The 21,703-nt window shown below is 51.3% G+C and overlaps 2 protein-coding genes and 2 non-coding genes across 6 annotated transcripts; 3 read left to right on the forward strand and 1 right to left on the reverse strand.

The window, feature by feature from the left end:
- The first annotated feature begins 307 nt into the window (after positions 1–307).
- TRNAY-GUA (transfer RNA tyrosine (anticodon GUA)) lies at positions 308–396 on the forward strand. Its single transcript is given in 2 exon segments — positions 308–344; positions 361–396. It is a non-coding gene; the product is annotated as a tRNA-Tyr (tRNA).
- Positions 397–752: 356 nt separating this feature from the next.
- On the forward strand, positions 753–825 carry TRNAA-AGC (transfer RNA alanine (anticodon AGC)). The gene has a single exon. It is a non-coding gene; the product is annotated as a tRNA-Ala (tRNA).
- Positions 826–1,251: 426 nt separating this feature from the next.
- AGBL5 (AGBL carboxypeptidase 5) lies at positions 1,252–19,231 on the forward strand. 3 transcript variants are annotated; one of them, XM_061210742.1, is made up of 15 exons: positions 1,252–1,341; positions 2,464–2,724; positions 2,975–3,146; positions 3,469–3,632; positions 4,211–4,388; positions 4,656–4,834; positions 5,253–5,709; positions 6,213–6,382; positions 6,712–6,847; positions 7,529–7,731; positions 8,365–8,579; positions 16,006–16,158; positions 17,252–17,364; positions 18,216–18,346; positions 18,720–19,231. In XM_061210742.1, exons 2-15 carry the CDS (start codon positions 2,510–2,512, stop codon positions 18,889–18,891), a joined length of 2,658 nt encoding a protein of 885 aa, XP_061066725.1. In that variant the 5' UTR covers positions 1,252–1,341; positions 2,464–2,509; the 3' UTR covers positions 18,892–19,231. The 3 variants fall into 3 exon arrangements, with proteins under 3 accessions (XP_061066725.1, XP_061066726.1, XP_061066727.1); XM_061210743.1 differs by having other exon boundaries at positions 6,273–6,382; XM_061210744.1 differs by lacking the exon at positions 18,720–19,231 and adding an exon at positions 17,672–17,718 and having other exon boundaries at positions 18,216–18,355.
- OST4 (oligosaccharyltransferase complex subunit 4, non-catalytic) lies at positions 19,099–20,376 on the reverse strand. The gene is made up of 3 exons (XM_061210745.1): positions 20,268–20,376; positions 20,006–20,143; positions 19,099–19,349 (listed from the first exon to the last, which is right to left on the reverse strand). Exon 2 carries the CDS (start codon positions 20,140–20,142, stop codon positions 20,029–20,031), a length of 114 nt encoding a protein of 37 aa, XP_061066728.1. The 5' UTR covers position 20,143; positions 20,268–20,376; the 3' UTR covers positions 19,099–19,349; positions 20,006–20,028.
- Positions 20,377–21,703: the final 1,327 nt, after the last annotated feature.

A 21,703-nucleotide genomic window follows, 5' to 3' on the forward strand; every position in this document is an offset into this window, starting at 1 on the left:
GTAAGAAACCACAGCGGGTGGGGGGCGGGGGGGGGTGGCGGTATCGTTTTGTAAAAAGCAAGGAAACGGAAGGGAAACTGTATTGCCTGTGTTTCCTTCGTCCAGCGTTGGAAAGCGGGTCCTTTGGCAGCGCCCTTTGCTCGCATTTCTGTCTCCGGGTTTCTCTGTTCCGTGCACCTTGGAGGAGCTCGGCCCCAGGGAGTTCCTTTAGAGGGTGGGGGCCAGGCCACCCCAAAACTACTGAGACCCTGGAGTGCGGCCTTGGTAAGTATTAGGGGGACAGCGGCAAAGGATAGCAGCAGCGGAGCCTTCGATAGCTCAGTTGGTAGAGCGGAGGACTGTAGTGGGTAGACTATGGTAATCCTTAGGTCGCTGGTTCGATTCCGGCTCGAAGGACTTCGTGCGATATTTTTAGCTTCCACTCATTCACAGGAAAAAAGCTTACCTAGAAGCCGACTGTGAGTTGCGTACGCACTGCAGATGTTCCGTGAAACATATATGCAGTAAATAGGGTACGGGTACGCTCTCTTGGGGGTTACATGCAAAGGAATGTTAACCTGTGCTTTTAAATAAGGCTTATTATTGCTTATGTGTAATTATTATATGTCTGCTTTTAAAAATCTTGCCCGCGGTCCCACTGCACTTGAGTGCAGTGCTAAGCTAAACGAATGTTCTGAATTGCGGTCGGTTCACTGGTCAGTGGACACCCCAGAACAACCTGTAAGGCAAAAAGAAAGAAGCCAACAACGGCCGGGGGATTAGCTCAAATGGTAGAGCGCTCGCTTAGCATGCGAGAGGTAGCGGGATCGATGCCCGCATCCTCCACTCGGTTTTTGGCCCGCGCACCGGAGGATCCTTGAACCGCGGGAGAGTGGCTGAAGCCGGTGGGTGTTTTGTAATACACAGAGGAGTACGGAAGGCAATCGTCAGCTTCACACACAGTCTTTTTATTTTGCAGGTGAGTCTTTTCCAGTGTCCTTCTTGGTCACTTCGTCTTTTCCTCCTCCCGGTGGGCAGGCCGTTAACCGTCTTCTGAGAAGACGCGGGCGGAACCCTCCCACCGGGCCCGCAGGTCGAGCCCCCAAACAGCACGGGCTCAGGTACCCGCTAAACGTGCGAGGGAACCCCGGCGTGCTGGCCAATGGCAGCGAGCCTTACTGGGCGGGTAGCCAGCTGTCCCCGCGGCCAATAGGCGTGAGACTTCTTGTTTCCCGGCAGAGCGGGGTCCCGGCACCACGGCGCTCGGGTTTTGTTTGGGTCCTGGGTGGAGGGCCCGGGTGCCGGGGCCCAGGTGGCGCCTCGCTAGCGGGAGAGGGAGCGGGATCACCGGCCCGGAGAGAGGTGAGGGGCTCTGCGTGGAGTGCGGGCCCCGGCCCCGCCCCCTTCTCAGCCCCTGGCGGCCCGGAGCCCCTCTGGAATCCCACCCCGCCCCGCCCCTCGCCCGGGGTGCCCCCGGCCGCACCCCACTCCTGTGGCCTCCTCTCTTACCCGCTACGCCCTGCCTTCCTACCCTCCCGCGAGTGTGAGTCCGCCCAGAACCATCCCAAGCCAACAAACCCCACCCTGGCCGGGACAATCTCGGTCCTTGTGTGAGGGTCCTTCAGAGTTGTGGGTCGAGAAGCCATCCCCCTGTCCCCAAGTAGGTCTCTATCGGCCACATTTTTTTAGGGATGCTCAGAACACCCATTACTAACCCACAACTACCAAGGTAGCTTTTTCAGGGGCCTCACTGCTTATAGGACTGGGGGTGAGGGGGTGGAATAGACCCGTACCCTAACTGGGTTTGAGCTGCAGTCTCCAGGTGAGCAGGTGGCTTCTGCCCAGTTTCCTTCGGCTTGGCAAAGGCCACACGTCTAGTTTTCCTCCCTGATAGGCATGGGGTAGTAACAAAAAAGTAAGAACCAGCCCTTCCAGGGCTCAGGGGAGCAACAGAAAACTGCCTGGTCAGTACTTGTGAGGACAGAGGAGTGGAGAGAGGAAGCTGCCCATCCAAAGTTAGAAACGTGGTTCTCTCCACTCTGCTCTTCTCCAGAGTGGGGAGCCAGTCTAGGAACCAGAGATCCAGAATGGCCCATCTCTCAAGATGGCCACATGTGGTGGTGGGTGTATCTTGGCTAGATTTGGGCAATCTGACCTCTCTAGCTTCTCTAATCTTTGGGCTGCAAAGAAACTTAGAGTCTAGTGTTTCTCAGCATACTTTAGCCACTGAGTATTTCATTTTGGAATAGCCAAGCTGTGGTAAAATAGGGTCCTTTGAGGTCAGTTATAACCCTTAGTGTGGGGACAGAATACTGCTTATTCTTGGCCTTTGCTGGAAGCCCACTTCTACCTTTTTTTAAGGCGGAGAGAGACTCTTGTTTCTTAGGGCACTCCCTAAGAGCAGCTCTCATTCACCCAGAGATACTCAAAGAACGTGTTTTCATTTTTCTTCCCTCTCCTCCCTACCCCACCATTTTTCCCCAGCTCTCAGGGCCTGAGTGGGGCAGGAGGATGCTTTCCCAGCCCCACCATGGAGCTGCGCTGTGGGGGATTGCTGTTCAGTTCTCGCTTTGATTCAGGGAACCTAGCCCACGTGGAGAAGGTGGAATCTGTGTCTAGTGATGGGGAAGGAGTAGCGGGTGGTACCTCAGCCTCCACCAGCAGCATTGCCTCTTCCCCTGACTATGAGTTCAACGTGTGGACCCGACCAGACTGTGCTGAAACAGAATTCGAGAATGGAAACAGGTAAGAGGAGAGTAATGGAAGGTAGAAGAAGGAAGAGAAGCTGGCCCCGCACCCCTGCTTCAGTTAGCCCTTTGACTGAGAATTCGTGCCAGCACACTACCCTTCCCCTCCCACTCCCCCTTCCTCTCCCTCCCTCCCTCTCTCCCTACCAAGTAGCCCTTTCCCAGTTTGGCTTGCTCCAGCCCTCCCACATTGCTCCTCTCCAACCCTCCCCTGTAGAATGACCTGTCTCTCCTACTCTGGCCCTCAGGTCATGGTTCTACTTCAGTGTCCGGGGAGGAACTCCAGGGAAACTCATCAAGATCAACGTCATGAACATGAACAAGCAAAGCAAGCTGTATTCCCAGGGCATGGCCCCCTTTGTGCGCACACTGCCCACCCGGCCACGCTGGGAACGCATTCGAGACCGGCCCACCTTTGAGGTAAGTTCTCCATGAGGAGGATAGACAGACTTGGGTGCTAAAAGCAGGTGAGGGAAAGAAAAGAGGAGTCCCTTCGATACAGCGTGCTAGGCAGGCGGGACACCAGGTTTTGGTACCAGCGTCCCTCTGGCGCCAGCTGGAGTCCAAGATAAGCCCCTGCCTCGGGAAGCCTAGAAGGATCTGGCTGTCACGTGGAGTTTCAGAGGGAGGGACGTTGGTAAAAGTGATGAGAGTGTGAGGTCAGTTCCTGGTGACCCCAGCAGGATCTTAGTTCTGACACCGATGGCATGTTGCCCCTCCCTCTTCCTTCTCTGCTCCTCAGATGACAGAGACGCAGTTTGTGTTATCCTTTGTTCACCGTTTCGTGGAAAGCCGTGGGGCCACCACCTTCTTCGCCTTCTGCTACCCCTTCTCCTACAGTGACTGCCAGGATTTGCTAAACCAGCTGGACCAGCGCTTTCTGGAGAACCACCCTACCCATAGCAGGTGCCAGTCGCATTCTTACTCCTGTCATGCCGTCCTGGACCACACGGCACCTCTGCTACTCCTGGAACCTGCCCTAAGAGCCCTGAAACAAAACCTCATCTGTTCTTTTCTCTGTACAGAATGTGGGATTTGGGGTACCTTTGACAGATGTTTCTGTGTGACCTTGATCTTGGCATTACCACTGCTCCACTCCACTTATCCACCTGCCTACTTCAAGCCTCCTAGTATCCCAGCTCCCATCAGTTACCCAGAATTTAGCCAGCACTGCCACTGCTCAGCACACATTTGTTTTTCTCCTGCCCCAGCAGAGGCCAACTCTCTGTGTCTATGCAAAGTAGTCTATCCTAGGGCACCATAAACTGGGGAAAAAAACAATAAGTTTATCCTGTCCTGTTCCCTGCATTCTGGCAATGTAGACCCACCCACATCCTCAGCCTCATTTAAAACTGTGAGGGACTGTAAAGCCCCAAAGGTTAGGGTAAAGTACCAGATCGTACAAATCCTGGGCTCATGACAAGGCCCACCTGTTGGTAGGACTTCAGGGACTTCTCCTGGCTTAATGACTTTTACCTTTACAGCCCCCTGGATACCATCTATTACCACCGGGAGACCCTTTGCTATTCTCTGGATGGACTTCGTGTAGATCTGCTAACGATCAGTTCCTGCCATGGGCTTCGAGAAGATCGAGAGCCCCGCCTAGAGCAGCTATTTCCTGATGCCAGCACACCCCGACCATTCCGTTTCACAGGCAAGAGGGTGAGTAGAAATAGCATAAAGGTAGTACCTTGGCCTTTGCCCAGCTCCAGGCACTGCTGGTAGCTTAAGGCCATGTTATTCCTCAGCCCCCCGTGGACACGGCCTCAGCCTGCATTCTGAGGCAAGTGTGACAGCTCCTACTCCATTTGCAAACTCAGCCAGCTGGAAATCCAGTGGCTGTTTCCACCTCATCCCACCACCATCCCCACATGGTTACCGTGGAATATAGAGCAACTGACCTAATAACTGCTCTCCTCTCCACCTCAGATATTCTTCTTAAGCAGTAGGGTACACCCTGGGGAGACTCCATCTAGCTTTGTCTTCAATGGCTTTCTGGACTTCATCCTTCGACCTGACGATCCTCGGGCCCAAACCCTACGTCGCCTCTTTGTCTTTAAGCTGATTCCCATGTTAAACCCCGATGGCGTAGTCCGGGGCCACTACCGGTAAGAAGCGTCCCCAGCCCTCCTGGATTGTTCCCAGTCCCCTCACGCCCTGCATCTCAATGGAAGACTGTCAGCCTCTCATCTAACGTCTGTGTTCCCAGTCCTCTTGCACCCTAACAAGGGCAAGTTCATGTGATCCTCCAGTGACCTGAGAAGGAACATGATCCCATCTAGTGGCACTCTCTAGAAGGAGAAGAGCCAGAATCCCCGCAGGTCCAGCTGAGCAGAGGGCGCTGTCTTTTCGGTTTCTGTGGGAGGGGTGACAGCTGACCACGGAGAGGGCCTGGCCTCAATTCTTCCTTTCCTAATGCACCCTCAGCCTCTCGTGTCACAAGTCAAGTCTCCTTTTCATCTACTCTAGTGTCTCCTTCGCTGGCCCAGCCCTCTAGACCCTGCTTTGGTCCTTGTTTCCCTACAGCACAGACTCGCGTGGAGTGAACCTGAACCGTCAGTACCTGAAGCCTGATGCAGTCCTGCACCCGGCCGTCTACGGGGCTAAAGCTGTGCTTCTCTACCACCACGTGCACTCCCGTCTGAACTCCCAGAGTCCCTCTGAGCACCAGCACAGTCCCCATCTCCCTCCTGATGCTCCCCTTTCCGACCTTGAGAAAGCCAACAATCTCCGTAATGAAGCTCGCCTTGGGCACTCGTCTGACGGGGAGAACCCTGAGGCCTGGACACAGACCGAGCCAGCAGAGCCGAAGCACCACAGCGTGTGGATTATGCCACAACAGTCCACTGAGGCTGAGCATCCAGACCCCGACACCATCCCCCCCAAAGAGAGTGGTGTTGCTTACTACGTGGACCTGCATGGACATGCTTCCAAAAGGGGCTGCTTCATGTATGGAAACAGCTTTAGTGACGAGAACACCCAGGTAGGAATCCACAGGTGGTCATGTGAGTGTGGGACATGTTGCAGGTTAGGAAATAAAGGTCAGGCCACAAACGGAGGGAAGGGGGCCTTCTGGCAGGAAGGCCTGGGGCTGCAAGAGGTACACTATCCTGAGCGAGCTCCGGAGAGCCAAGAAGGGGCAGCACTGGGCCCCTCATGTCTCAGTCGTTACGTCATGACCTCTGAAAGAGGGTCAAGCTTTTGGCATCCTAGTCTTTTCTAGGGTTTGGGAAACCAGGGGAGGAGGAGAATTTTGCATTATTGGAGAGAAGAAGGGCTTAAAAAGAGGTAGAATCGTACCTTTCCAACACCTAGAAATATTGTCAAACATTCAGTGAGAATTTACGAACACTGACTACTGCTGATGGTTCTGAAGGTGTCTGCTGTGTTTAAGGCACGTGGCCGCATGCTTGGCATCTCTTCCTTGTCCCCATCCTTTCTTTCTCTGTCTCTCCTTCTGAGTTGCCTTTTTCCTCGCCCAAACAGGTGGAAAATATGCTGTATCCAAAGCTCATCTCCTTGAACTCAGCCCACTTTGACTTCCAGGGCTGCAATTTCTCAGAGAAGAACATGTATGCCCGAGACCGCAGAGATGGCCAGTCTAAAGAGGGAAGCGGCCGGGTTGCAATCTACAAAGCCTCAGGGATAATCCACAGGTTGGGTGGAAATTGAGATACAGTTTGTGAAATAGCTTCCCAAGGAAAACAGTACCTAGTCGAGGGCGTTCAAGGGGCAGGGATAGCCGAAGTCTTCTCAAAGGACAGATTCACAATTAGTGTTATTGTCTTTAGTCTGGGACACTAAAGGTCCCTTTTGGGGACCTTCTTAGGTATATGATAAAGTGCCAAGGTCAATTACTAGTTGCTGGGGATTAGCACTTTCTATTTGTGTATATTTTTTCCCAAATGATTATCTCATAGACCACCTAGTCTGTCCCCCCGTGGTTCTGTCCAGATTCTGTCTGATAAATGTCTCTGTGTCTTAGCTACACACTTGAATGCAACTACAACACTGGACGCTCAGTAAACAGCATCCCTGCCGCCTGCCATGACAACGGACGTGCCAGCCCCCCTCCCCCGCCGGCCTTCCCCTCCAGATACACTGTGGAACAGTTTGAGCAGGTATGCATGCAGGGGATGAGTGGGGAAAAGGGAAACCGCAAAGTCTGGAAAGGCCTTCACTCTTGCTACCTGACTCTAAGGTCCTCTGAGGAGAGGCGCACCACTATCGCTGTCTCATCTCTCAACAACTGTGGTTGTCTTCCTCGGTTAATAGGCGCAGGCCTCTGACTGTAAGAGTACTGAGAGGATGAGTGGGCACTATTCTGACCTCCCCCCAACCCCGCCATAGAGAATCCCCGAGCACATCCGGGTCAGATTCTTCGCCTCTGAGCTTGTCTTCCTCCTTCTATTGCATTTGTTCACTACTGACCTAAAAGTACCCCCTCTGCAGAGGTACCTGATGATCCTGGTGTCCTAGGGCACACAAGAGGAGTAGAAAGAGCTGTGGGTTATAGAAAAGATCCCAATGCCTTCTCCTGCTGGGAGAACTCCTGCCTGGTGCCAGCCAGAAAGCCCACCTGCCCCTGCTCATAATGGATGGGGGCCCCAGATGGGCAACAGTTTAGGGAATAGCTCTAAATCCACTTGCGATAAACAGCCTGAGCACTAAAGTTGGGATCCTCATCGAGCAAATGTGAGGCCAGCCTCTCCTTCCCTTCCCCTGTGCTGTGCACCCCAAACCAACACAGCACCCTAGGTTGGAAGACCAAGACACTGAGCCAAACCAGACTCTCCCCACAGGTGGGACGAGCTATGGCCATTGCAGCTCTGGACATGGCAGAATGCAATCCGTGGCCCCGAATTGTGCTGTCAGAGCATAGCAGCCTCACGAACCTCCGGGCCTGGATGCTAAAACACGTGCGCAGCAGTCGAGGCCCGAGCACTACTGTGAACACGGGTGTCAACAAGAAGAGAGGCTCTCGAACTCCACCCAGAAGTAACAAGTAAGACCAGCAGGGTGGAAGGGAGAAAGGCTGTGAAAGTGGAACAGGGCTCTAGAGCAAGCAGTTCCAAGGAATTTGTGTGATTGATTCCCAACTTCCAAAAGGACCACATGGTGAATATTTCCAGGGTAAACTTAAATTAGTAAGATCAGTGCATTTTTTGGAGAATGGGATCCTCTTCCCTTTTACCTGGAGCTGCATACTTCCCAGATATCTGAAAAGCAGGCTAGGGGATTCCCTGCTCCAGAGCCCTGCACAAAATCAAATACAGTTAGGGTGCGGGTGGGGGCAAGTCTCAGCTTCCAGTGGTTGTGAATGACTGAGGGGTCCAAGGGCAGCACCAAGGCATTAAAGGGGAATTCGCTGGGAGTTAAAGCTGCCCAGGGACAGCCCTTATGGCTCTTAGCGTATTGTCTGCAGGAGCATGTTATGTGTGAACAAGGGCTCCCAGGCATCCTGAGATGCCCCAGGTTAGGTACCTTATCCATGGACGTAAATCCCTCCCTGCTCCCTTGGAATGAGTCCCTGTGCCTTTTCACTCCAGAGGTGATGCTTTACTGAGCATCAGACCATGGGGAAAGACTTGCAACAACCTCCCTGGCCCAGGGTTAACTGGCATCTGCTTCTTTGCAGTGGACTGCCTGTTTCCTGCTCTGAAAATACCTTGAGCTGCACGCGAAGTTTTAGCACTGGCACAAGTGCTGGTGGTAGCAGCAGCAGTCAACAAAATTCTCCACAGATGAAGAACTCCCTCAGCTTTCCTTTTCATGGCAGTCGGCCTGCAGGGCTGCCAGGCCTGGGCTCTAGCACCCAAAAGGTCAGCCACCGGGTGCTGGGCCCCGTCAGAGGTAAGCTAGTCTGGGAGCCCCTGCAACAGGTGTTCAGTTGTTTGGGGCATTGCTGGGGGAAGTGAGAGCTTGAAGATACACACTTGGCCTGGGACCGAGGGGTGAATCAATAAAATTAGTATATAGCAGAATCTACAGCCTCTTCTGCGACCTTGGTGTTCCCCGCGGCACGAGCTCCAGACGGTACCGTGTGTGGCATAGGCGGGAGTCCGCGGTATCTGGGTTTCAGCAACTGCTGGGAGGCAGGAAAGTTTCCAAGGAAGAAACACTGGCTAGAGCAGGGTCACACTGAGACATGGCGCCTCCACGTCAAGGACAGGGTCGGTCTTTTTGGGACCAACATAAGGAGATGTCCTCACAATCCAAATCGCAGCACCATACAAAGATGGAGAATCCTATCCAGGGTCTCTATGGGCTGAAATTGTTCCTGGCTTCAGAGCCTGTTCAGAAAGTGTTATCAGAAGGATGCCAGCTCTTCCAAAGAAAAATGGAACAACTACAGACAGCTTCTGTTCTAGGCTTACAAAGCCATAGTCTAGCCCCTTCCAGCAGTGGTCACAAGTGCTCAACTGTGCCCCTGGGTTTGGCCAAGGAGACCCTGCTTGATACAAGACAAGAGATTCTGGGTCACAGTGTATCCCAAAAACAGGTGGGCCTTTAGGGAAAAAGAAGAGGAAGGGACTCCAGAGCCGTCCCTCGGGAGTGACCTGGACTGTAGCAGGGAGACAGTTGCCGGGCCACTTCTGGAAATAACACTAAATCAAAAATCAACATTGTATTTGGCTTCTGGGCTACAGCAATCTTGCCAGAGTATGGAGGCTTAAATGCTAGAACTAAGCTTTGCTGGTCTTCAAGCTGCACTCGTCCTTGTTAGCACTTCCCTGCTACTCAGCTTGCAACAAAGCTTTCGGTGCAGAGCAGAAACATGCACTGGGGTCAGTGGCTGTGGAAATCTGACTACTAGTTAGAGCAGCCACAGGAGAGAGAGCAGCGGGCCTTACCAGCTTTGACCAGTAAGATGTTCTACCTGAGAAGCTCCATAGTTACCTCTGCTTATGTTCCAAGCCCCACTCTTAGAGAGTCTGTCTTCATTGGGAAAGGACACTTTTGCACACTGTTTGATAGAAGGAGAGTATTAAAGCAATAATAATGCCTTATATTTAAATAGCATTAAACAGTGAACAAAAAAAAAACAGTATCGCATATTTATTTCATTTAATCCTCACAAAGACCCTGTGGGATAGGTGGTATTTCCACTTTTCTGATGAGGAGACTGAGGGTGTTTAAGGGTAACTTGTCCAAGATTGTGCAGCTATTAAGTGGCAGTTATTCAAACTTAGTCTTTTCATGTTCCAGTATACTTGAGTTTCCCATCTTAAATCTGGATATTTTTTCTTCTTTTTCTTTTCCTTTTAACTCATAGAAGGAGTATTGGCACCATAAATTCTCCTTCCTGGACTACAAAAGGGAAATAGTAAAGAGCCTTTTCTAGGTCCTCACTGGAGGATTCTAGGCAGTCTTTTAGTCAATATTTTATTAACATCTTCCCTGCCCCCCCCACCCCCGCCAAATGCAGAGTGTTGTATTAAGCTCCTTGAGTGAGAGACATGTATGCTGTTTCTTTGTTACTTCCCCCAAATAACTAATAGAAAATAGGCATAGTCAGTACAAAGTAATTCCTGGTTGACTGACTTGAAACTTTATGGGGGACACAGGGCAGTAAACACAACGTAAAAGCACACACTCATTATAAACATACAGGGAGCGTGGGGAGCCACTGTTATAGATAAGCACAAGAGTAATCACCCAAAGAATGATCAGTTGAGAAATGGTTTTGAAGAATGGGTGGTGGTGTATGGTTTTAACAAAAACATTGCAGCGATGACAGTGATAGCCAGGACCAGAGCTGCCGCGTAGAGGACCACAAGCAGGCACACTGGCTGTTTCGAGGGGCCAAGCCCTTCCCGTGGAAATCAGCAAGACAGGTGGGAGGAAGGGGCCGAAATGTCTTGAAAACAAAGATGATGAGTTAACGAGACATATGGCAACGACTGTGTTTCTGAGAATGATGGGAACAAAAGATTTGTTTAAGAGAGCTATCTGTGAACTGTTTATATATAAATCAAGCAGGGGCGGGGAGGTGGGATCCTTGCAGTAGTTTATACATGAGATAACTAGTGCCTATACCAGGGTCTGTGAATGTACATACTAGAAATAGAAGTGGCAGGATTCAGTGGTGGTGGAAGAGAGACTAAGAGAGCTTCATGGCTACAAGCTAAAGGAAAATGTCATGATGACAGTAAGACATTGTTGGAAGAAAAGTGCTGAGTTTATCTACTTTAGACGTGCTTGGATGTCATGGGCTAGCTATATGGAGGTGACCTACAGGCAGAGAAAGGACCAAACTGTAGAAAAGATGACATCAGGGTTGGATCTAAGAGTCATCCACGTACAGGTGAAACCAAGTGAGAAGCCATGTTCCCCCAGGTAAATGAACTTAGAAGCAGAAAGAGAGCTGGTCTGAGTACCAAGACACCCTAGGGACTTGCATAAGTATTTGTAAGAACTAAGAAACTATGTCTCTAAAGTCAAGGGGTCAAGAAGGTTCCTAATAATACCAAACAAACAGGAATACTGTAAGGAGTTGAAAGATCAGATCTGGCAATCTTGACTCCTGTTCTCCTGAGCATTTGCTGGTGCTACAGTTTTACCACTTCATCTCAAAGTCCCTGATAAGACTCCAGGATGGGAGACTGGCCCTGGCTTGGGATAGGGGCTTGTGATGGAGCTGTGGTATGTGGACATGGCATCTTCAACTAACCCTTAGAAAAACTTCCTTATTTTGTTCGTGTGATTTATCCTATGCTGTAGCTTTGTGACATTTCCTGGTTCCACACATCTGGCCCCTGGGCCTTTGCCACATCTGGGCATACTTTGTCTTCCGAGATAGGAAGAACACGACCCTCATATCTCTAACTATAAAAGCAGCTATAAATATACTTTCCAAATCCCAAAACTGGGATTGCGTTGACAAGGTTTTTTTTTTTTTTTTGACTTACCAACTTATTTATAAGAAAATTCCCACTAATGTATAAAAATTTTATCACATTTAACCATACGTTTAATTGACTATCCTTTATTGGCCAGAACAGAACATGAGATTGGGCTACCCAGAAAATTTCAGAAAAGATCTAGGTAGCCCAGCCAGAAGCTTAAGTTAGAAGTTCAGGGAACTAGTCTGGCAGGGTCTGTCCTCGGAGGCTGGGGGTGACATTTTAGAAGCCAAAAAGTAGCCAACTTGGGGTGAGCAGGAATGTTGCTGGGGCAGGAGGCTGGAAGAGCCTGAGTAAGCCTTGCCTCCCAGCGCCCCTGACCATAGTGCCAGGATCTTCCTTACCTCGTTCTCCCCCTGCTGCAAAGTAGGTCCCGAGAACCACCTTCCCAGACCCGTGGTCATGTCCCTGACCGCGGGGCTCAGAAGCGCAGCCGGCACTATCCGCAGCTGCCACCGAGGAGCAGGAGGGAGAGCTCACTGGGGAAGAGCTAATGGAACAGCTAAAGTGTGCGATTTCCTGGTGCAAAAGCAGATGCAGACAGCTCAGAGGAGGACCTGCTGGGGAGACGGTGGATAGTAAACGAGCTCCTCCTTCTGTTGGCTATGTACTGATGAAACCAGGGCTCGGACTAGAGTGAAGCCAGTGAGGTGCCTAGGACACACGATTTAAGAAGGCACTCGCTCTCAGGGTCAGGCAAGGGCCTCCTTAAACTATGCACTCTAGGCGCCTCACTCGCCTCATACTAGTCCTGGCCCTGGATTCAAGCAAGTCTCACTCAATAACTTAAACTTATTCCCTAGCCCTCCACCCTACCCAGCGGGATACTGGTGTAAAAGACAAGGGACTTAAGTGTAAAGCGGGGAGCCTTCAGCCATCAGCCTGCCATGGCCACTCTAGTCCCCCCCAGCTCTGGCACTTAAAGCTGAGGTTACCAGAATTCTCTCCTGGCCTCTGTGATGCCTTGTCTCAGCTGACCAGCAGCTTCTGATAGAGCAGCTAAAGGCCAATGGTGAGTGGAGGCTCCTTTGAGAAGTGAGTCAAAGGACATAGGAAGAGTGCCTCCAGCACCATCACCACTTTTACTTTTTCCCCTGCAAACAAAAGTTTTGTGTTAAATAGAGTAAAACTTATTTGATGGCAGGAAGTGTCTCCTAACACATCTATTTATTCCCTTAGCACCTAGCACCACGCCTGGCACTTATTAAATGATCTGCAAATATTTGTTGAACAAATAAAAGGCAAGAAGTTGAAGCTGAATGAAGGCTTGTCTCGCCTGTCCACCCCTCACAGGGCATAAATCAGGTCTGCGATCATCCTAGGGATCCATTGAGATCTGGGGTGCTACCTGTAGGGACAGTTCTAAAGATGTTTTGGAGGGATGATGCACGACCTAGGCACAGATTACACAACTGCTCCTCAAAATTGTGAGCCCTTAGAATATCCATTCTGACTCATACAATGGTGAGGTCAGTCTGGCTCTAAGTCTCAGGCCTCTGCCCCATGACTGTCCTGCCTCTCCCAAATGGAACCTAGCGGCTGATTATCATAAAACACCATCTCACAACCTCTAGATGCAGAGCTGTTCACATTATCACTTGCACTCAGCCTTAAAGCACTGTTTCTCTAGCTCAGAACCAAGAAAGAAGAGAGTTGGGGCTCCTCCCTTTAATTCTTGTCACAGTGGAGACTGGGTAGGCCTGGATTATACCAGGGCCCAGAAGCCAAAACATGAGAAACTGGGCTGTGTGCTCACGCTGCCAAATTCACAGGCAGCCCCCGAACCTTAAGACAGTCTTTTAAGTGATGACGTGTTACCTTTAAATGCCTTGTACTTTCCAGATCAGGCCTCTCTCCTAAACTAGAACCTGTCTCCTACCCTGAAACTCTCTTTAGGGGCAGGATTCCTGAGTTGTATCCTTAATATCTTTCCCTTGATCCTTACATTTCACATTGGCATTTTTTATATCATTTGCCTGTTTTGCTTTGTATCTTCTTAAGTGCCACTCAGTTCCTTACTAGAACCTACAAATGTCCCAGAGGCCTTCACTCAATTTCTAGCCTGCTCTCTTATCCTTCCTTGGGGTGGGGTGAGGCTTCATCCCTTAACATGGTTTCAACATCCTTCTGTGTATGGATATTTCTCAGATCATCTATTAACATGGTTTCAACATCCTTCTGTGTATAGATATTTCTCAGATCATCTATTTCCTGCTATTTCCCCCTCTGTCATTAAAGTTCATTATTTCTGCCTACTGTGCACTATCACTTGACATCATCTTGTCATCCCTGTTTGAACCAAAGAATTACCCAGGTCTAGGCTCTACAGTGTCTCTAAGTCACTGGTGGTGGGTAATGTTTCGAGTTATGTGACTGTGGCTATGAGTCTCTGACTTCGGTTGTTTTGTTGGCATCGCTGTGCCAACTCTTACTAGCCCCCTAAGGTCTGGTTGTTTTTGACTCCTGTGTGTGGTCTTAGACTCTAATTGGTACCCAGCATCTTGGCAAACTCCTCAAAGCTAGAGTAGCTTCCATCCTGAGATCTCTCCCTTTCTTCTCGTCCTTATTCATACAAGTATCAGTTTTTAAAAATTTGGTTTGGGACCTTCCAGAATTAGCCTTGTCACTGCTAGTGTAGCTAGACAAGGTAAAGTTACTGTCACCTACTTCCTACTTTAGAGCCTTTTCACATGTAACACATGTTGCTTTGTTAGAAGTCAACTGGCATCGTGGAACCACCATCGAATTCAGCTCCACAAAGGTTAATAGCTCATTCCGTTTGAGAGCATTTGGTACCTGCTGTCCCCCTGTGATAAGGAAGGACCTGCCAAGCCTGAGAATCTCCCTACCTCACCATCTACCCCACTGGGACCCCACCTTTCAGAATCTGTAGCAGTGAGGCTCTAGCTACAAAGAAGGGACCAAGAGAGCTGCCCCACAGAGTATAACCATATGCCCTTAGAGAGGGATTGTTGAGCCAGCCTACGGTCTACAGTGGGTGTCTGCTATCCGGGTAAACAAAATGTTTATTAAGGTCTCTGGTTTTCCAGGCAGTACTTTACAGGCACTGGGATGTACAGTATTGGAAAAGACAAGGTCCCTACCCTCAAGAGACTCAAGTTCCAATTAGAATATTAGCTACCATTTATTGAGCACTTACTATGTGCCAGGCAGTATTAAGTACTTTACATGTACTAATATTTAGTTAAGGAGACAGAAACCATAAACAATTACTAGCCAAGTGAACAAAGGACAATGAAAGAAAAGAGAAGAATTAATTCTACTGTTAATGGTCAGCGAGGCTTCACAGAGGTGACATTCGAGATGGGACATATAAGATGTCCAAAGTTTCACTAGAAGAGGAAACAGACTTTGCAGAGGAACCACATAGCTAGTAGCCCTAGAGGCTATAGCAGAGGGTGTGAAGGATCAAGTCAGCATCCTACTAAGGATGTGTAGACTGGACCCACAGTGGGCGGGGCTCTGAATGCCATGTTAAAAAGTTTAGACTTTATCCTTTAAAAGACCTTCAGTATCTCCCCCTTGCCTGAGCCAAAATGACTTTTGATCAGGTCTGTATTTTAGAAGAATAATTTCTGGCACCTGTGTGAAGGATGGATTGTAAAAGGGAAGAGACTCAAGCTGGGGAGGCCAGTGGGGAATTTTTTTCAAAAGCCTGGATGAGAGATAAAGACCTGTATCTGGATGCTGGCAATGGCAAGGGTGAATAAAGGAGGAAATCAAGTGAAGGCAGAGGGAGAATTGTCCAGATTTGGGTTAAACACAAATCTAAATGTGAGGGAGGAGTCGAAAGATGAAACAAGGTTTCTAGCAGATTTTTCACCAAGATAGGGAGAACAAAAGGAAGGAGGGGAGAAAATGAGTTTTGTTTGGGTCATGAGAGACTGCCAGGTAGGAACGATCAGTAGACAATTAGAACTGCAGTTCAGGAAAAAAAGGGCAAGAGGGAGACTTGGGAGTTTTGAGTACATAGAGCAGGAGAGAACCAAGGATAAAATGGTGGGGGACACTGACATTTAGGGACAGGACAAGTAGTTGAAAAGGGGCAGTTAGGGGGAAGAGGAGAACCTAGGAAAGCCAAGCTCAATAACTTCTTTGCCAGAAGAATGAACTGGTGGGTGAGTAGGCTAGCTCCAGAGAGGTGAAGTAGGATGAGGGCTGGATGAAAACTGGAGAGCTGGAATAAATTATTAGTTCTTTCTACCCATCTTAGACTTACTTCAGAAGAGGGATGCTGGTGTGATGACAAGTTTGAAAACAGGCATCTGCTGACAAGGGAAAGCCAGTGGGGCGGGGGAGTGACAATGCCTCACTTATTTGCCCTTTTATCTGCTTTTGTCCCTTCCACTCAGAGCCCCGAAGCCAGGACAGAAGACGGCGGCAGCAGCCACTGACCCATCGCCCTACTTCAAGCAGCCCGGCCCCGTCCCCAACTCCTGTTAGTTCTAACACAGCCTCTTTACACATGGGCTCCTGCCTATTGCCCAACTCACTCAGCATATCAGGTCTGTACCCACTGCCACTGAAATCTGGGTTGGCCAACCTCCTTCCTTCCCTACCTTCCAGGGCATAGGCCAGACTCCTGACTAGGCTTGAAGAAATCCCTCCGGCTCCGCTGCCACGTGACCTGGACCTCATTCCTGACTTGTTGTAATATAGGCCACTCCAGACCAGGGGCATCAGTTATCCTCCTGGATTATCCTAAATCCCTAACATCAATGCCCTTGTACAGGAAGCTGGAGTTTAGTGAACATCTTTGTGTAATAAAATAAGTTACCACTTATTGAGCGTTTACTATGTGGCAGGCACTGCTCTAAGCACATTATCTCATTTAATCCTTACTTTTACAGTTGAGGAACCTGAGGACTTTTCCTACCTGCTATTTATTCACGCTCCCTGACTCCAGGAGCTGGGCAACTTAGACAAAACTGAAGAATGAAAAAAGCATAGGCCTTTCACCTGTCGTCACCGCAAATGTTATGTGACCATATCATCCACATAGAGCCTAGACCGTCTGTCTGCTCTCCTTTTAAGTTACAGACCCAGCCGTGTAAAGGACTGGACGGGAATGATTTCTAAGACTCCAGCCTAACATCTTCTACCTCCCTCAGAGCCCACTACTCCCAACCTGTTAACTCTCTTCAATGGGTAGCCCTGAATCCACCAGTCTTGGGTACTGCTGACTTGATCCTTAAATGCTCACACATACGACTGGGATAACTCTAAGATCTATAAATTCAGAGTAGTTCAGCTTGAGTGGGTTCTGATTCAAGCTCCAAGTTACTGATCTACCCCTCGGACCAGACTAGAGCATGCCGTGCTTCTGAACCAGGGGCGATTTTGCCAGGCAGTGGACATTTGTGTGACAGGAGAGATTTTTGGTTGTTACAGTGGGGAGGAGGCAGGGGAAGAAGTGCCATCTGCTGAGTAGAGGCCAGAGATGCTGCTAAACATCCTGAAATACACAAGGCAGCCGCCCACAACAAAGAATTATCCAGCCCAAAATGTCAATACTGCCAATGTTGAGAAACCCTGATCTAAAGGAAGTTACCTCTTCTCCATGGCCCCATCCTGATATCAGTTTCCTTTGTTCCCTAGGGAGCAGCTGCTCATTCCTATCCTCAGGGGACAAACCAGAGGCTGTCATGGTGATTGGGAAAGGTCTGCTAAGGGCTGGACCTCGGATCCCCTGTATCAGGACCCGACTACAGGTAACATTTTTGGGTCTTCCCCAGTCCCCAGCATAACAACTCTGGCAGAGCCCAGCAAGGCGCTGTTCACCTGGGTAGTGGGAGGGAAAATGCCCAGCACTGCTTTACACCCTCTCCCCACAACCATAGCAGAGAGCTGCTCTGATGCCTGAGTGCCTGTCTGTCCAGTGCTGCACCCCCATCCCCTTCAGCCAGGTCTCTTGCTTGCTTCTAATCCCAGTATCCCTGCCAGACGTACCCTAACCTCAGCCTGCTAGCATTGGCTTTGCCTGCCCCTGCCCTTAGCTTCTCCTCTCTTTCTGCCCAGACCTGCCCGAGGAGAGTTCCCGCCAGGAGGGGTCCCGGATTCCCCAGGTAACACATCTGGTTGCTGCTCCTAGGAACAGCTGTACCACCAACTCTGATTCAGTCCAGATCCCCATACTAGGTTGACTGAAGTTGGGTATAGGCAGAAGCTGACTGGATGGGTGAAGCTTAAGCTGCTCTGGCAGGGGCTGAGGCAGTGAAGGCTCTGAGGTAGACCTACTAATCCTCCAACATCTTTCCACACCGTGCTTCTCTACTCAGCCAGATCTGGACCGTGGTACAGCCATGAAGGTTAAATGCTGGACCCTTTTGACTCCCCTAGTTAAGTAAAGCTTGGAATGTATAGTCATAGACTGAACCCAAGAGTTTTCTAGCTATTATCCTGCCCTACCTTCTCAGCTAGGAACAGTGCCCAGGAACTCAAGGCCCCAGTACCCGTGTTGACACCTATATTACACTCATACGCGTGGATACTAGAAGGAAACCTAGAAGCAAAAAAGTTCATGGAAGAATCCAGCCTCATAGCCTACCCCCTGTCCACACAGGCTAGGCCCAGGTTGGGCCGGGGCTCACCGCCGACTCGCAGAGGGATGAGAGGCTCTTCGGGCCCCACGTCCCCTATCCCCCGGACCAGGGAGAGCAGTGAGCCAGAGCCGGGACCCTGCTCCATACCACGGTGAGCACCAGGGTCCAACTCTTCACCCCACCTCTCACTTCTATCCCCTTATTCCCATTTCTGCCATTCAGGATCATTTTCTTCCTTCCCTTCTCCCTTTGACCCCCGAAAGACTAAATGTACCTTCATTAAGAACCTAGTCCCTGACTTTTTTCCCATCATGCTGTCAGTCTTCACTCCAACAGACAAGAGAACAACTTCTAGTTAGGCCTAAGGAGCAGGCTGGTCAGACCATTCCTATCAGACCACTGTGCAGTGCTCAACCTGCCTATCCTCACCCACCTTGCCTCTCTCATCTCCCAGCCCCTGGCTGAAAGACCAGAAGAAGGGCGGAGTTTTCACAACCCTGACTCCTCTCTCTTCTCTGTTGCAGGCTGCCTCAGGCTGGGCCCCCACGGCCCCGCTCTGCCCCTGCCTTTTCTCCTATTTCCCGTAGTCTGTCTGACTCCCAGTCCCGGATTTGTTACAGTGGGGGGCCCTTGGGCCAAACTGAGGTTTGTTTTGTCCCTAAATCTCCTCCATTCCCTGTTTCTCCCCGGGTCTGATGCCTTGACCTTCATGCCCAGCACATGACCCCGAGATGGGGAACACAGTGAGAAATGAGCTAGTCCCCTTTCTCAGCTCCTGATTCCATGTGACAATTATAACTCCTTGGAACGCCAGCCACATTGTTCTGAGACACTGCAGAGCATCACCTTGAGACAGGACAAAGCAGGGACCTGCCACCCCTTCCCTCCCTCCACAGCACACGATTTTGGGACCACAAAAAAAATCTATATTTTTATATTGGGGGGAGGGAGTAGAAAAGAAAGTAGCCCTATGCTGGGCCCTATTCAGTGGCAGCTTCTTGTTCCATAAGGTTAAGGAAGACTTTGAGGAAATAAAAGTTGTTTGGAAAAATCCAGGTGTAGTTGCTTTGTATGTTGTGATGGGTAGAAGGGATGAAGTGAAGTGTGAAGGCCCCTCACACCCTCCATCTTGCCTCAGACTATGTCCTGGAACCCTAGAAAAGAGGGGGAAAGACCTGAGGTAAGGAAAATGCTGCAGCTTTCCTCTGGGGCAATCCTTCAGCAATCAGCTCCCATCCAGCCTGTCCCCCCTGACAATTCTCGCCCACACTTACGGGCTGGTACACAAGACGTTCATACAACACACCCCCCATCCCATTCTTCTCTATGGCTTGGGTCTACACTAGCCAACCCCTAAATCAGTGCCCTGTGCCCCTGAAATAGAATCCCCTATCTTTCCAACCCCTCACACACAAAAAATTATGCCTAAATAAAAGCCTAAACAACCTTGGAAAAGTGAGTACTATTTAAGTGAAGAGCCTAAATTCTCTTACTTGGACGGCATCCTCACTACCTTTATTCCTTCGGGTGTCAGTACCTCCTTGTACCCGTACTATCAACTTGGGCATCTGGGGACCACATGAAGATGGGGACTGAGGGGGTTTAGGGAACCCACCCCGTTCTAGCAGGGAGCAGTTTAAGGGGGAAGGGGGCAGGGCACTCGCTACTCTGTGCGGATAAAGGGGCCCAGTTCTGGACAGTATCATGCTTGGCCCAACACTTTCTGATTTGAAGTTCCGAACCCTTCAGGCCCTGGCGCGGCCCCGCCACTCACTCTCCAGGGCTGGGCGCTACAGCCCCGGACCGTTACCTGGGGCGGAGAAAGCGCCACTTTCATTCCTGCTTCTTGGGATTGTTGACGGCCACGTAGTGATAGAGAACGACAAGCAGGAAGAGCGACACGCCCAGCATGTTGGCGAAGATGGCGAGCTGCACGTCCGTGATCATGCTGCGGAGAAGAGGAGGGACTGAGCCTCGGACCGGCGCACTCCTCGCCCAGACCAGGACCCGTCCTCGCCCCACTGGCCCAGCCACCGCCGATGGGCCGTGGACCGCGCCTGCGTGCCTCTCACCTGATCAGCAGGGCTCGGCTCCGACACGGTCTGCGGACTAGCTCGAGGTAGGAGACCTGGGCCGGAAGTTTGCTGCTCCAGCTCAGTCCCAAAACAGCCACTTCCGGTCGTCAGGCTCGGCCAGTAAGGGCTCCCTAGCCCCCGCGTCTCGCCTGCTCCCGCGGCGCACTCGCGAGGGGCGGGGTCTTGGGCGGGGCTGAGGAGGGGCCGGCCGCCGTAGGGGGCGGGCGGGCTGCAGACGCTCGCCTCGGACGCTGCACGGCGCAGCTGGGCGCTGTTGGCGTGGTCCGGGACGCGGTTAGCGGGGCTGGGGCTGCCTCCTTGGAGCCGAGGAGTGGGCTAGAGCGAGGGTGCGGCGGCGGGACCGAGCGGGAGGCTCGGCCTGACCCTAGACTCCGGCCCCCCTGTCGGTCGCGGGCCCCCATGCTGCTGCCCACTTTTCACTTCCCAGCCCGGCCAGGTGCTTCCTTTGCGCCCTGCCCTCAGGGTCCCCTCCTTGGTCCGGGCAGCGGGGAGAGGGGTGAGAGGCGGTGCAGAATGAGGACAGGGCTGGGGCGGCCGGCTAACTCTCCTCGGCGCCAGCCTTTCTGCCCCACATCCGCCAAATAGAACGATCCTGCCTGTGATCTGATCAGTGCCTCCCTTCCGGACTCCCTCCCTCCATCCCACTCTCAGAGGTGGGCGGACCCTCCCGGAATCAAAACCCAAACCGTGGGACTTCAGCCAAGTGGGAAATCACCCCCCCGGATGTGAGGGAGGGGGAAAAGGAGGAAGGGCTGGGACCAGCAAAAGGGGTCCTGTGGGTAATAAGCAGAGTGGGCCACCGAGGAGAAAAAAGAAAAGATGACTGTGGGTAGATGTCCGAGGGTCTCTGGTGAGGGGAGAGGCAGCCTGGGGCTCTACAACCCTCTGCCCAGCCAAAACCTACTCCCCCCCACCTCCTTGCTTTCCCTCAGCTTCACCATAAAAGGGAACGGCACTGAGCCAGGCTGGGGCCAGGGGCTGGGCTGTTTCTCTGGAGCTGTCAGGGGTAATGGAAGCCAGTTGCTTTGCGGTAGAGGGGGGCCAGGGCTCAGGGGACGCCTCTGCTTCTCTGAGCCAAACAAAACTACAGGAGCTTCTATGGGGCTGGAACAGCTGGGTAAGGGGACCGACTCGCTGCCTGTGTGCACGGTGAGCTAAGGGTGCACTAGCCCGGAGTGGGCTTCCCTGGCCTGGGACCATCAGCAGTTTGTCCTCCATGCACCAGCCCAATGACTCCTAAGCTTGGTCTCAGCCTTTAGCAGTCTGTAGTTCCCTGGCCTCCCCTCTCATCACCCAGCCCCCACCCAGTATTTCCCAGAAGTTTTCTGTTTAGAATCCCAAGCCCATGTTGCCTCCACATAACGGTGAAATCCCAGCCGTGTACTCGCTCATGTGTCCCCTCAGTGAGCAGT

The sequence above is a fragment of the Eubalaena glacialis genome, chromosome 14 (assembly GCF_028564815.1).
Source record: "Eubalaena glacialis isolate mEubGla1 chromosome 14, mEubGla1.1.hap2.+ XY, whole genome shotgun sequence".
Taxonomy (NCBI): domain Eukaryota; kingdom Metazoa; phylum Chordata; class Mammalia; order Artiodactyla; family Balaenidae; genus Eubalaena; species Eubalaena glacialis.

Bases quoted from the DNA above. Each gene is read 5' to 3' on its own strand.
- AGBL5 (XM_061210742.1), top strand. From the start codon at position 2,510: ATGGAGCTGCGCTGTGGGGGATTGCTGTTCAGTTCTCGCTTTGATTCA. The intron at 3,147-3,468 runs GTAAGTTCTCCA...TCTGCTCCTCAG, and splicing joins GAGACCGGCCCACCTTTGAG to ATGACAGAGACGCAGTTTGT. The intron at 4,389-4,655 runs GTGAGTAGAAAT...TCTCCACCTCAG, and splicing joins TCCGTTTCACAGGCAAGAGG to ATATTCTTCTTAAGCAGTAG.
- OST4 (XM_061210745.1), bottom strand. From the start codon at position 20,142: ATGATCACGGACGTGCAGCTCGCCATCTTCGCCAACATGCTGGGCGTG.